General features: G+C 51.7%; 1 protein-coding gene across 1 annotated transcript; it reads left to right on the forward strand.

The window, feature by feature from the left end:
• The first annotated feature begins 3,290 nt into the window (after positions 1-3,290).
• On the forward strand, positions 3,291-12,603 carry LOC132374538 (MHC class I polypeptide-related sequence B-like). Its single transcript, XM_059938320.1, is given in 7 exon segments — positions 3,291-3,489; positions 6,891-7,151; positions 7,384-7,671; positions 8,268-8,408; positions 8,411-8,545; positions 8,747-8,808; positions 11,926-12,603. Coding segments are annotated over 7 exon segments (1,131 nt in total). The 5' UTR covers positions 3,291-3,419; the 3' UTR covers positions 12,100-12,603.
• Positions 12,604-15,365: the final 2,762 nt, after the last annotated feature.

The raw sequence follows: 15,365 nt of genomic DNA on the forward strand, positions 1-15,365 counted from the left end.
TTTCCCCGTAGGTTTTTCCTCCCTTTTTCTTCTCTTTTCCTTTTTTCAACCCTTTCCCCCTTCCCTTCCTTCCTCCTTTTTCCACTCTCTCCTTTAGGGCTTATCCCCTGCATATTCAAACACACGAACACACGTGACTCACCTCGGACCGGTCTGGTACCGACGCCCAAGTCGACTCTCACCGAGGCGTTTTGTAAACGATGAAGCGTTGCCCGGCTCCGCTGTTATCGTATCATTTCGGGCAGTCACCCCAGTCTTTGAAGGAAGTCACACTGGGTCTAAAGTAGTTTCTTCCCTGAACGTGGCAGAACCTCGGTGGTTTTTTTGTTTTTGTTTTTGTTTTCTGGATCTCTGCTTTTCATTCGGGCAGGCAGGACCGGATTCAAAGGCCAGGTCCGCGGCGGGCGCTTTCCTTCCTGAGGGCGACGCGAGGCTGTAGGAAGTGTACTTAGATCCTAGAATCTAAGGGTGGGCCCCGCGGCGGAGGGGGCTGGAAGAAGCAGCTCCGAACTCAGAATCAATCCAGAGGCCGTTTAAAATAAGTCGGATTCCAGATCTCTCGTCAGACCTACCGACTCGGAATTTCCGCGGACCCGGGCAGGTCTGCATTTTCGCAGCCTGCAGCTGTAATTGCCGAGCAGTGTGAGGACCAGAAGCCTGAATGCAGCTCACTCCTCTCCCAACCTGCCCGTAAGAGCCTTTATTCTGCTTTTATATCCACGAACAACTTTTATTTCCTTTAAACCAGAGTTAGGGGTTGGGTGATCTTCTGAGGGTGCAGCGGGGCCGCGCCTTGGGTTATGCAAGCATGCGCGCTGGCTGTTTTCAGTTTCCTTTCGGGACCCGGCGGCAGTGCGAGACGTCTGCGCAGAGAAAGATGCCAGTGTGCCGGTGAGTCCAGGGGTATAAAAGGGAGAGTGGAGGGAGAAAAAGTAGTTTATAGGGCAGAGCAGGGGAGGCTGGAGGCAGGGTGGGGTGGAGGGAAAACACTTTGTACAGAAGACTAGCTGCGACGCTTGATGGGGGAGGGGCAGCCGCGCCTAAATCCGGGAGAGCAACCCAAATCTGGAGTCGTACCTCCCACGAAGAGTAGATGGCTTTATCTCTCATTGCAGTCATCTCTAAATGCTGTGAGACAAACCTAGCATATTAGTATTAGTATTAAAAGTCTTTTTTGGGGGAGAGGGGGTGTGACTCGAATGAGACAGTTTGCTGGAGCTGCCACACCTAGCAAGTCTTTGAAGGAGGATGGTCATGGAGGAAAGGGCTTGTCAGGAGAGCTGGGATCCATCTGCCACTCTATACTTTCACTACCCTTGTGACCTTTCGCAATGAAAAGAAGCTCTCCGAGATGGGACAGGACCCAATCCCTGACCTGCTAAATAAAGTGATGGTCAAAGTAATTAATTAATAAAAGTTTGAAATCTGAGAAATTGTTAAAACGTTCTGAGGCACGACATTTCCATCCACAGGAAAAGTATTGGATAAGGATCTTAGTGGAATGGTTACTAATGAGAGGCAGAGTACAACTTTAAAAAAAGCATTTGCAGGGAGACAAAGATGAAATGAACACAGTTCCTGATTCTAAAGTGGCCCATTGTCTAACGTGGGGAGTATAAAATGGTCAGATGGGGTTCAAGGCAGGGCACACTTGGTTCCATCAGGGAAGTTTCAACCAGGGCTAGACCAGTGATTCTAAAACTTGCCTACACATTTGGAATCACTGAGGGGGCTTTAAAAGATACGAAGGCCTAGGTTCAACCCAAGGGATACTGATTCTGTTGGTTTTGGCCATGGCCTAGACATATGGTTAGTAAAAACTCCCCAGGTGGTTATATAAGCAATCAGGTTTGAGGACCATGGCGTAGGAATGCCAAAGACCAAGAGATGTGTGTTGGGGATAAGGCACAGCTTTCAGTAGAAGGAGGCTTTTTTCAGGATGGCATTATTATTATCATAGTATTATGGAAATATAGTTCATGTATCACATAATTCACCCTTTTAAAGCATACAGTTAGATAGTTTTTAGTATAATCCCAAGGTTGTACCACCCTTACCCCCAGCTAATTGGGATGATCTTTTAGGATGTGCAGTTCTGATGGGCTGGAAGGCAGAGGAGAGTAATCCACAGGAGGGCAATATGTAAGCAGTGGCATCCTGATGGGACAGGGCAAGGAAATGGGGGGAGCCCACTTTTACTGCAACCCAGGGGGGATGTCACCAGAGAAGTGGAAGATGATGCCAGACAGCTGGTTGTGGCAGCTGCAGGCTTTGATGGTGGAGTAGAGACCTTATGTGTTAATTCTGCAGATGGGGCAGCTGTGGATGGCTGGGGCCTTATGGTTATGACTAGAGACAGGCAGGAGTTTAAGAAGCCTTTCCAGTTCTCTAGGCTGAGGTAGATGAAAGCCTGGACTAAGATAGTTGCAGTGGGACTCAAAAGGGGCTGGAGGAGCTGACTGTGAGCCCATGAGAGGCAGGGGAAAGGGGATCAGAAGGGACCAAGCTGGTCGTGATGCTTAAAGAGAACTTGGGGAGGGAGAGAGGCTGGTGTGCGGGGAAAGGGGTAGAGTTTGCCTGTACATCTGTTGGGTTTGAGGGGCAGATGGGCCCAGAGGCGCAGATGTCCTGAGGCAGGTTGGAAAGGGAGTCTGGAGAGGTTGGTGTTGGGGTAGATCACGGGGAACCACCTCATTGGGCCTGAATCAAGAGGCTGCCTTGGGAGAGTGTGGATACCTATAGGCTGAGGCCACAGGAAAAGAGACGTGGCTCGGTCTTGGAGTCAGTGGGAGGAGAAGGAGATTATAATGGTGGAAACATCTTCAAGAGTTTGAACTCTTGAGTCCTTCATCTGGGGAAGTGGCTTCTGAGAGGCAGAGCTGCTGAAATCTGCAAATCTGGTCTCAGCGGACTGTTGCCAGTACCTCTGCTGTGCAAGGTGGAGGGAGGGGTTATGGGAGAGAAGTTGTGCCTGAAGGAAGAAGCCCCGAAAGGCCGGAAACGTGGGGTGTCTCTGAAGCAGCCTTGTGAGACCTTCCCTGCCGTGGGCGGGGAGTCTTCTTTGCAGGGGAGGGAGGCGGTGATCTGGGCGCTTCTGACGGCGCGGGGGGGGGCGCCCTAACTCTCTGCTGCTCAGAGCCTGTCCCTTCGGCATTTGTCTACACTCACCCTCCGTCTCACCTTCCTGGGGATCCTAAGGCTTTTCTAGCCTCCAGGCTTTTCTAGGCAGCGGAGGCGGCCGGATGACGGTCCCCGCTCGGGGGAGGGAGGACAGGGACCGGGACGGGGCGGGGGCGGGGCCCAGTTTTTAAACCTCCGTGCGGGCCGTCTCCGCTGCCAGTGCGCCGCCGCCGCCCGGCTCAGCGCCGCCCGCTCGGCTGCTGTCCCGGAGCCTCTGGGAGGTTGACAAGGTCCGGGCCATGGCGCTGCTCTTTGTCCTGCCGTTTCTAGCCGGCGCTGCCCTTTCTGTGCTCCCGGCTACCGCCGCTGGTGAGTGGCGTTCATTGAGGTCCTCAGCCGGGAGCCTGGGGCGGTTTCAGGGTCCGGGTGGGATTCAGTGAGCGTCGCGGGGACCGTCTCACTGGCGGTGCAGCGGGGTGGGGAGTGGGGGGCTGGGTGAGGTCGGGGAGGGGCCGGGAGCTGCTCGGGGCCTGTGGCCACCACGGCACGTTCCCGCTTTTCAGTCTCTTTCCAACTCCCACCCTCTGCTCCCCCTGCTGCACCCGCCCTCCCTGCTTTCCTCTTCCTCACACATCCCCGTCCTCTGACTCCCGTGGGTGGGAAGGCTGCCCCCAAGCCCGGGTTGCTCCCGTCAGAGGCGATCAAGGGCTCTTGGAGGTCCGACGCTCAGGCGGCCACTTCCCACCGGTGTGTTGGGCTCCCTCTTAGGCCCCTGAGCGCTGTCCTCTCCTCCTGTTCTCAGCTCTGCCCTCTTCCCGTTTCTGGCCTCGGGAATCGGGGAGCTTCCAGGCAGGCAGCGCTCAAGGGCCTCAGTCCTTGGAGTTGGGGGTCTCTTTCTAGTGACCAGGAGCTCTAGGAAGGGCCCAAGGGCCCTGAACCACACTTCCTACTGCTGTGGGCACCGTGGCCGATCCTGACTTTCACTGAGAGAAGCGACAAAATATGTTTTCACATGTTCAGATACAGGGAAGTCATTCTGGCTTATACATGAACTGAGTTGAATTTTGCGCTAAGTAAATTGCCTCTTTGTGGCCTGTCAGACATACATTGTACATCTGCTTTAATTATTAAAGGAAAGGGCACATTGACCAGAAGTAAAGAATGTCCATGTTAAAAATAAAGACTAAATGCCCCTCTTCCTGGGACTCCACCGCTGGTTCACCTTTGATGATAAGACTCCCTTCCCAGGTGCCAAGGCTATACTGTATGTTCTGCATGTGTACGTGCTGGTCTGTTTTTGGTTGTTTGTTTTTAAACCTTGGAGAAATGTAGCCCTGACTTGCTTAATGTTCTTTGTTCTGACAAGATATACAACTGCGCTAGAGGGGAATTCCCTGGCGGTCCAGTGGTTAGGACTCGGCACGTTCGCGGTCTTGGGCCCAGATTCCATCTCTGGTCCCGGAACTAAGATTTTGGAACTAAGATTTTGGCACGGCGACAACAAAAAAACCCCACAAGTGTGCTGAAAACCCTGCTTCTCCAGAGCAGTTTCTCAGAGTTATCTGGGAAGCTGGCTTCTGGACTAGTCCTTAATTTGGCTCAAATAAAACTCTCTATTCTTATTATAGATTGTTTATTGATTATTTTCACTGACAGAAGTTAGAGTGTGACAGCTTTGGAGCCAAGGGATTCTTCCTGTGATTTCTGTGGTCTCCACTCCGCACCTCCCCCCTCCCCTGCCAATGTTTACTCTAATTTTCTGCTATGCCCATGTTCCCACCCCTGATTCTCTCCTTGCCTCCTCCCCTGCCGTCACTTGTGCCCCCTCAGGATTTGTCCTCCCCCTCCCTGCTGTCCCCTCCCCTCTGTGGTTCTCTGATCCCTTCCTACGGCATCCTCACCCTCATCGCCTTTCCCACCACCGGGCCCTCTCCTCCTCTCATGGCTTTTTAAAAACATTTATTTTATTTTATTTTTTATTTTGGCCACGCCCCAACCCCGCGGCTTGCAGGATCTTAGTTCCCCGACCATGGATTGAACCTGAGCCTTCACAGTGAAAGCGCCGAATACTAACCACTGGACCACCAGCAGACTCCCCCCTCATGGGTCTTTACCTGCAAGGATCAGACACCTGCATGGCTCCTACCTCCCCCCAGCTTTCACTAACCTTACATTTCTGTGGATGACTTTTGCCCAGGGGGACTTCCCTCCCTCATCACTACCCTATTTTATCACCAGGGGGAGCTGTGCTGCTAATGATAACTGGGCCTTGAGCACAGTGCACAGCCCCTGTGGGAGGACCTCTCCCCTGGTCTTGGCACCCATCCTCCTAGCTCCGCCCCAGTGCAGGCACCTGCTCTTGGCCCTCGTTCAGTGTGGGCGTTTCACCCAGCACTGCCCCTTCCCCACTCCTGCATCCTAAACCTCACCCTCTTGAGACCTCCACTCTCCAGGCCTCAGCTGCTGGACTCCACTTGCCCTGGTCCCTCTGCACCTACCCCCATGGCACCTTGCCCAGCTCCCACTCCTTGCCCGAGTGCCTTGGGCCCTCACCATGTTCTCATCAATCACAAGCTTCCTCCCAGGAATCACCACGCCATCCTCACCCTCCCTCAACCAGAGCCCTCCTCCTCTCCTGTCTTCACCCTAACCCAAGGTCCCCCAGAGTCACCCCTGAGGCATGCTCATCCCCTGCCCCCCAATCCAGGCCCTCACCACTGTCTCCTCTGCAGCCCCTTGCCCTTCCTCCCTCCCCAATAGGAATACTACCCTTGGTCCAATTGCCCACCTCCTTGGCCTTCACCACCCTCTCTTAGGTTCACTGACCCCAGTGGGCTCTCACTACCTCAACCATGTATCCAGAATCCTTGTTGATGCCACTTGGTGAGTTGGCCTTTCCCTACAGGGTGTCTTCCCCCAGCCCCGCCCTCCTGTGCTGGCTGCCTGACCCACACCCTCTGTGGAGGTGTGACCTGCCCCCAACCACTCCCACTGTGCAGGTCCCTCCCAATGTGCACCTTGGCTTTCCAGTTCTATTTTCTCTTGCCACCGCTCCTTCTAATTCTCCATGGCCCTTGGGCACATGGCACTGACTCAGGCCCCCAACACCCACCACTCCCAGGGGACACTGGCAGGTCCAGCCACCTCCCCACCTGGGGCCTCACCATGCCTCTTGCACTCTGGGCCCAGACCCACTGTTTCACCTCCACCAGGGGTACTGGCCCTCCTTCAACTGTCTTAGGGCCACAGCCCAGCCCCTCAGGCCCCTCTGCCTCGTGCCCCACCCTCCCTTGAGTCCACCTCGTCCATGATGAACCTGCCCCACGGGCAGCAGCCCTTGCTCTCCATCTCACCTGACCGGCCTCTGAGCAGGGATGCCCCTGATCCTGGGCTGACACTGCCCCTCCCTCCCCTCTGACTCCACCTCCCCTCACCTGGTCTTCCTGCCTCTCCCTTGCCCCCTGCAGGCCAGCCTCTCCCCTTGGCCTCCTGCCTGGACCCTTAGGGAGCTGGTGCCTCCCTGTCCTGGCACTTGTCCTGAATGTTTGCCCATCTCCACCCCTCCCTCCACTCCTCAATTCCCCTCTCCTTCACTCCTCTTTTTCTTTTTTCCCCTGTGTTGGAAAAATTCTCATTGTGGTCCCTTGTACACGTGCATGTTCTGCATCCTCAGTCCTGGAGCAGGTCAGGACAGCAGAACTTGTCTGGTAAACATTTGATGTGCACTTGTTTCTGGAAAGCTGTTTCATCTGCGGTTCCCCCTTCCCCAGGATCACACAGTCTTCATTACAACCTCACAGTGCTGTCCCGGGATGGATCTGTGCAGTCCAGCTTTTTCGCTGGGGGACACTTGGATGGCCAGGCCTTCCTGCACTGTGACCGTGAGACAGGCAGGGTAGAGCCCCGGGGACTGTGGGCAGAAGAGCTGGGAGCTGAGACGTGGGACACAGAGTCCAAGGACTTGACAGAGACCTGGAAGGACCTCAGAAAGCTTCTAGCAGAAATCCTGTCCCTGCAGGAGGAGAAAGGAGGTGAGAGTGGGGAGGGTCCGAGACTGCTGTGAGGCCTTTCACTGGATTAGGGGGCAGGTCCAGAGGACAGAGGTCTGTGAGTTCAGCAGGGGGGTGGCCATGACTCAGCAGCACTGGGAAGACATGGAGGGGAGCAGGGAGGGAGCCCTCTGGCTGGAGTTTCTCACTTGGGTGGGAGGACAGAAGGACATGGGGACTGGAGGAGTCACTGCTGAGGTGGGGTGGGGTGCAGGTGTGAATTCCCTCCAGGAGATGGTGGGCTGTGAAATCCAAGAAGACAACCACGCCTGGGGCTTCAGGTTTCTCTGCTATGATGGGGAGCTCCTCCTCTCCTGTCACCCAGAGACCCAGGGTTGTACAGTGCCCCAGTCCTTGGCTCGGAACTGGGCCATGGAAATGGAGAAGTTCGGGGACACAGATAGCTTTCAAAGCAAGTATTACTGGGCCCACGTGCAGGGAGAGCTTTGTGGAAGACTGCGGGGCTATCTGGAATCCTGGACAGGCTTCAGGGAGAGAACAGGTACTGCTCCTGGACCAGGGCCCTTCCTCTCCCCCAGACCCCTAGAGCCTCCACGCCCTGACTCTGCCCACAGAGACCCTCCCTGTCCTCTGGGTGCATATATGCTCTGTTGGCGTGGTGTCCTGCAATTTGCTGTTCTGTTAAATCCACTGTAGAAAGATGGGCAGGTGGGGAGGGGAATGAACCGCCCCAGTGACAATCATCCAGGGGAGCAGTGGGCCCTCTGACAGAAACTGTACCAATGAAGGTGAGTGTCAGTCAGGAGAGGAAGGCCCTAGACTGGAGTGGGCCCCCCTGGCTCCCAGCCTGCCTGTTCCAGAAAGTTCCCTGCTGGTCCCCAGGAGCCCACCCCGCACGGCCCGCTCCTCAGCATCAACACGTGGATCCAAGAGAGTGAGGCCCCGTCACAGCCCCTCCCCCTGCCCGGCTAAAGGAACTGGGCCCCAGGGTGCAGAACAGACTTGGAGCAGGTCTGGGGTGGGCGAGGGCTCAGCCAGAGGTGGAGAGTGGGCAGCAGCAGCCCTGTTCTCTCCGTCTTCCTTAGAGGGAGCAGGGCTTGGCCCCGGGCCTCACTGGCTCTGTGCTTTCTCCCCCAGGGCCCCCAGCCGTGAACGTGACCCGCAGCCAGGACTCGGAGGGCACAGTCAACCTCACATGCTGGGCTTTCGGCTTCTTTCCCCGGAATATCTCAGCGGCCTGGTTTTGGGATGAGGAACCCATGAGGCGGGACGCCTAGCAGTTAAGGGTGTCCTGCCTGATGGGAACGGGACCTACCGGTCCTGGGTGACCAAAAGTGTTCCCCAAGGAGAGGAGCAGCGGGTCCAGCGCCACGTGGAACACAGCGGGAATCACAGTGCACACCCTGTGCCCTCTGGTGAGCCTGGGGTGAGCCTGGAGGGGGTTGTGACCCTGGGAGGGTCAGAGGCCAGGATCAGGGAGAGGAGAGCAGACCTGTGGCTCTGGGGTGCCTGGGTTATATAGAATAAGGCCCTTTCTCAGGAGAGACCCTGGTGTATCAGAGTCAGTGGCGGACCATCCTGGGTGTTGCTGACTTTGCTCTTGTTTTTATCATCAGGCTTTGTGTCCTTTGCTGCACGAAGAAGAAGAAGAAGACAGCATCAGCTGTGGGGAGCCCAGGTGAGAAATCTGGGCAGGGGGTGGGGATGGGAAGGGCTCTGCCTGGGATGTAGGGTCCCCCTCGTGTCCCTCTGCACAGATATGAGAGGATGACAAGCCTCTGTTCCAGGAGCTGGACACTGGGGTATTTGTGAAGGGAATGGGAGCCACATCTGTTCTAACCCCTTGGTCCTGCCCAAGGCCAGGGCCAGGCTGGGGCCCTTAGTGTCCAGCAGGGGCCTCTCTTTCCTCTGGGTGAGACTGGGCGCAGTGAGGGTTTCAGCTCTCTGCTCTGTTCTCATCTTTTTCTGTCTACTCTCAGCTCGTCAGGCCTCATCTAGGGGTGATATGTTGGGTCATGTGCTGGTTGGGAGGGTCTAGGTGATCATGGATTGATTCAGAGGGAACCTGCAGTAAAGTGTCTGTGAGCTTGTGGGGAGGGGTTAAAAACTGAGGAGGAATTCAGAGGCCAGGCATGGGCTTATCACTTCCTATCTGCATTTCTCTCCCCAGTTTTTCAGCCATCATTATGAATCCAAGGAGCTACTGTATAGCTCAAGGAATTCTACTTAAGGCTCTGTGGTGATCTAAATGGGATGGAAATCCAAAAAAGGGGGGATATATGTATATGTATAGCTGATTCACTTTGCTGTACAGTAGAAACTAACACAACATTATAGAGCAGCCATACTCCAGTAAAATTTTTTAAAAAGAAAAGATAAATATAAAACTTCAGTTTAAATAAATTTAGTTTTATACAGAAAAAAAAAAAAAGAATCCAAGTAAAAGAATCATAAGGCTCAAACTAGGGTTCAGTGGATGGTGCCAGAGCCCTGCCTGTGATGCGCCCTTGTGAGGCCCCACTTAGAGATGTTTTGCAACCTCTCCAAGTCCTCCTCCATGAACTGTCTTCTGAGTTTCGTTTCCTCTGGGTCACCCCCAGCCTGCATCCTTCTCAAGGTCCCATCACGTGCCCCCATGCTTGCTGGAATTTCCTTGCCCATAATATAGGGAAGTAGTGAGCAGATACCCCTTGACCATTTGGGGAGAGGAGAACAGCCAATCCTTGGACAACTGGGGTCACTGATTTTATCTCACCTCCAGGTTCTTTCCTGTCCAGCCCCTCGGGACACAGTCCAAGGGCTCTTTAGAGGAGGGCACTGGGTCTGTGTTCTGTGGCCTCACCCTGCCCTCCCTGAGCCAGTTCCCTTGCTCATGGTGGTCACTGCCCTGTAGATTTGGAGAACGGGATGGTCACATTGATTTCCCCATCATCAGGTTGCTTGAGGGGAGGGGAAAAGAGCAGCAGAGCTTTGTGTTTGGCAAAGAGCAAAGGCAGAGCGTGGAACAGTGAAAGGGTGGCATGTGCAGAGACTCAGCTCCTTCTGTTGATGCCACCTCTTTGTGTCACTGGCATGCTTGGGGACGTGGTTTCTCATCCACAAGCCCAATTCCCTTATCATTTGGCCTTCAGCCTGGGCATACAGGGATGGTTAGTCACCCTGCCCCGCAGCAAGAGGCTCTGTCCATGTAGCACCCAGAGCAGGGGACCAGGCAGCTCTGTAGTTGCTCCTGCTCTCACCTGGGGCACCCCCGACCCCTCCCCACCCACCCCACCCCCAGGGAACATGAGTTCTGGTTCCGCTGAGACAGAAACGGTTGTCTTGTATGTCACTGGGGCATTTGCTGGGAAAACAGTGTGAAGATCATGTGCTAATTTCTCAAAATTACTTTTTAAATTTTTTTTTTTTTTAATAAATGTATTTATTTATTCATTTATTTATGCTGCGTTGGGTCTTCGTTGCTGCATGCGGGCTTTTCTCTAGTTGCAGTGAGCGGGGGCTACTCTTCGTCGCGGTGTGCGGCTTCTCATGCAATGGCTTCTCTTGTTGCAGAGCACGAGTTCTAGGCAAACGGGCTCAGTAGTTGTGGCTCGTGGGCTCTAGAGCGCAGGCTCGGTAGCTGTGGCGCACGGGCTTAGTTGCTCCGCGGCATGTGGGATCTTCTCGGACCAGGGCTCGAACCTGTGTCTCCTGCATTGGCAGGCGGATTCTTAACCACTGCGCCACCAGGGAAGTCCCTACTTTTTAAATTTTTGATGTCCAATACAAATGTTTATGACTTCAGATGGCAAAGCTCAATAGAATTTCCTCCAATACTGACCTTGTGGTGCATATTAAATGAAAGAGGAATTCAAAAGGGGCGCTGCCTGTGGGAGGTGGAGGGTGGCAGTGGCAGTCCCAGGGTGCAGAGGGGGCCAGGTACAGCCTCGGGCTGGGGGTGTCCCCCCCATCCACATTGAGCAGCAGATCCCTACAGCAAGGGAGGGCGGCCTGGTTGAATCCCTGCCTGGAACAGGGCAGGAGGGACTGTGCAGCCTCAGCCTAGCAGCAGCACTTGGGGTGGAGTTGGGATTCCAGGAGGCAGTGGACCAGGAAGGAGGAGAGAAGACCAAGTGCACCCTGAGAGCCTGGGCGGGGAGTGAGGGTCGCGGCAAGGCCAGGCGTCTGCAAGCCAGGGGTGCTCCAGGGTCAGGTCAGGGGCAGGGCCTGTGGCAGCCCAGTTTTTCTAGATGGGGCTGCTGTCACCTGGGCTTCCCGATGGGCTTTCCAGTTAGGAGCTGCTGGCTCAGGGCTGGGGGCGGGCAGGAGGTTGCGCTGCAGGTGGAGGTCAGGGCCTGAGGTGGAGCCGGGCAGTGGAACAGGTGCTTGTGCAGGTGAGGAGGTCCGAGAACAGAGGAGAGGAAGGAGTTGTGTGTGTGTCCACTCCCAGGCCTGGAGGAACGCGGAGTCGGGACCCGTCTGTGACAGAGCCTCGCACTGTGTCGGGGATGGGTCCGGGCTTAAGGCGGGAGGGCTTTGGGTTTCCACTCCTGGATCTTGTCCTTTCGTCCTTCCGACCTTTGTCCCTGTCGTGGAAGGTGGTGGAAGCAGAGACACGTGATGATATTGAGGAGTCAGGGGAGGAGTCCAGCAAGGGCTGGGCAAAAAGGGGGCAAAATAGGAGGGGTGTTTTCTTCCCTCAGAGAAGGACAGAACCTGACTTTGGAGCAACTGAAGGAGAATCTCTGAGGGAATAAAGAGCAATATTCTGCAGCCAATTGGTCATTTATTTATTGGTTTTTCCTTTTCCCCAAAGCCGTTAGCCTGCAAGACCTGGATCAATGCCAGATGGAGCCAAGTGACCATAATGGCCTCACACAACCGGGATTTCAGTCCTTGTTGTCAGACCCTGCGTCCATCAATTCCACTGTGGAAGCTTAGAATCTGCTGCCAGAGGCCTGAATTCAGCTCCCTCTACTGGTCTTACTAGCACTTTCCCTTTTTTTTTTTTTTTTTTTTGCACTTTCCCTTTTGTGTGTGTTCTGTTATTTATTTTATTATTTTAAAATTATTTTTATTTAAAAAAATTTATTATTATTATTTTTTGAGGTGGAGTTTATTTACAATATAGCACTTTTCCCTCTTGATGCCTCAGTTTCTTCATCTATGAAATGAGAAGAACAGTGTTTATTTCCAGTTGTGGTGGGGACGATTAAAAGCGTTCATATATGTGAGGTGGGTGCAGATGCACTACACTAATTACTAACTCTATTTTTGTTTTTTTATGTTATAATAGAATACATGGATAATAATTCAATTATTACGAATAAGCTTTATCAGTAAGTTTCCTCACTGTGGCTTCTCCCAAAATGACTAATAGCAGCTTTCTGGAAACTTGAGGTTCCCTTCACACCCTGTCACACTTGTATATGCATTACTTCATGTCTGCAATATCTATATAATTTCATATTAAAAGTTTTAATTGCTCTTTAAATGTACACGTCTGGTCTGTTTTATTTCACGTGTCTGGGAAGGGACAGCGAGTAAGATTCTGGGGAGAAGGAGGGGTCTATCTCACTGCCTTGACACAGCGCTAAAAATTCTCCACCTCTCTCTCCCCTCCAGCTCCCAGTGACTGACAGATTCACAGCAAAGCATAAAGGGCTGGGAGAAAATACACCTGGGGCCAGTGTTCAGGGGCTGACGCTGGGCGGGGAATCTCCCCTGAACAGTTGTAACCCTCATGTGATGAAGCAGAGCTGAAGGGTGATATCATGTGAGGGGGACAGGGACAGGGATTTGGGGTTTCCTGATTATGAGGAATGGGGGTCAGTCTGCTTCTAGGGTGATGTGACTGCTGGGAACCCTTGGGCTGAGGTGAGAGAGTAAAGGAACCCAGAAGGCAGAGGAATCAATCAAGCATCAGCATCTCCCTCCATCAGTTCAGACTGATTTCTTCAGGGCAGATGGGGAGGTGAGATTTCTCCATCTGATCCTCAGTCCTTCCTGACTTCCGGTCTTGGGGCACACAGGTGAGTGATGCTCTTCTTGGTCAGGACAACCTTAGCCCCACCCGGGTAAAGCACTGCTGGCAGAGTGTACTAGGGGGCACCTCCCACAGACTCGAAGCAGCTGACAGGAGCGCTTTCTGCAGCAGGACCTGCCTGGAAGCAAGAGGGTAATGAGGGGCTCTAGTCAGGTACTGTTCCCTCCCTGCTGGGTTCACAGGGTGCCCAGTAAGGCAACAGGGATAGAGAATTCATTCATGCATCTATTTATCCAGATAGGTGTATACTGACGTATTCTTTCATGTTTTTTTCAGGGTTGATGTCATTCACACACTTGTGCCTGCATGTTTCCATGCGAGTATTCTTGCATTTTAGTCAACTCTCAAGTGTCATTTGTTGTACTCAGTTGTCATTAAGCATAAACTTTCATACTCATTCATTTTTTGTGTGGTTATTTTAATCAAAGGCACAATTGCCTATAAATTAAGGAGTCAAATATCTGTGCAAGATTTCATATGAAATAGACTATTATTGTAGTCCTCTCTGATTCTCCTCAATTTCTGTCTTCCCAGAGGTGACCACTTTCTATATTTTTTTAGCTGATTCTTTTGGCTTTTACTTCCAAGTCTCTAAACAAAATGCCTTGTTAGAACTGTTGCTTGATTTTTCTGTCGCAGCCACTGTCTGTCACATCACACAGTGGCTGATGCAATAGTTAATAGTCATTGCTTTCTTTCACGCTTCCCATTCCTTCACTTTCCCAGTTTATTTATGTAGTGATCGTCTTTAGTTCATTCAGCTTTTTCTTTTGCGTGACTAATACACTCATGTGTAGACTCTACTACTTCTCACTTTCTGCACAACCTCTTGTTCTCCCTGAGTTAATAATTGCCTTTGTTTTTGTCTGATTCTTTCCTATGTAGCTCTCACTAATTGAACTTTGATGTTTCTTCTATTTGTATGATTTTTTAGAGAAGTGAGGATACTTTGGGCATTCTATCAATTTTTCCTTTTTGGAGATAACCTCCTGGGCCCTTCTGATGTGCTCCCACCTGGACTGGAATCTTCTACATCTGGAGCAGAGCCACCCTCCCAGGATGTCCCTCCACCACCATCTGGGCAGTGCTTTAAAGTGCTGTGGACACTGTACAGCACAGGGAACTCTGCTCAATACTCTGTCATGGCCTATATGGGAAAACAATCTAAAAAAGAAAAGAAGAGTGGATATACATATATGTATAACTAAATCACTTTGCTGTACACCTGAAACTAACATAACATTATAAATCAACTATACTCCAATAAAAATTTTAAAAATAAATAAACCAAGTGCTGTGGAGTCACCTGGGCATCCTGTTAATTGGCAGACTGAGTAAGGATGTCAAGGATGGGACCTGTGAGCTTGGTTTTCTATCTGGTAAGTATGATGCTGATTCTGTCGGTTCATGGATGACAGTTGAGGCAGAAAGGATCTCTCGTTGTCTTTCTCCTGTGTTGTATGTCTGGTTTTCTGTAGCCTACATCTTTCTCTCTCTTTTTTAATGGTAAGCTTATACTAATACATTTTAATTAAGTAATGTGTTTTCTTTCTCAATGAGTAGGCTTAATTAATTTTATTGTGGTTAAAAAAACACATAACATAAAATTTACCAGCTTAACAATTTTTTAGTGTCCAGTGCAGTGGTGTTAAATATATGCACGTTGTTGTTTTACAACAGAGCACTAGAACTTTTTCATCTTGCAAAACTGAAACTTTATACCCATTGAACAAAAATTCCAATTCTCTCTCCCCGCTGGTTCCTGGCAACCATCATTCTCTTTTCCATCTCTAAGAGTTTGACTACTTTAGACCCCTCATGTAAGTAGAATCATGCAGTATGTATCTTTTTGTGACTGGCTTATTTCACTCAGCATATGGTCTTCAAGGTTCACCCATGCTGTAGCAAATGACAAGATTTCCTTCCTTTTAAAGCTGAATAATATACAATTATATGTATGTACCACATGATCTTTATCCATACATCTGCCAATGCAGTTAGTTTGCTTCTGCCTCTTGGCTTTCGTGAGAAATGCTGCAGTGAACATGGATGTGCACACTTTCTCTATTTAATACCCTCTCTCATTTTGGTGGAATTAATATTTTAGTAGTTTTTTTATCGGAATCTGTTTGAAGTACATGTTGCATGTATTATTCTTTGGCTTGATGAATAGTTTGGCTGAAATTTGGAGGCACTGCTCCATGTTTTTC

This window comes from Balaenoptera ricei, chromosome 11 (assembly GCF_028023285.1).
Source record: "Balaenoptera ricei isolate mBalRic1 chromosome 11, mBalRic1.hap2, whole genome shotgun sequence".
NCBI lineage: Eukaryota > Metazoa > Chordata > Mammalia > Artiodactyla > Balaenopteridae > Balaenoptera > Balaenoptera ricei.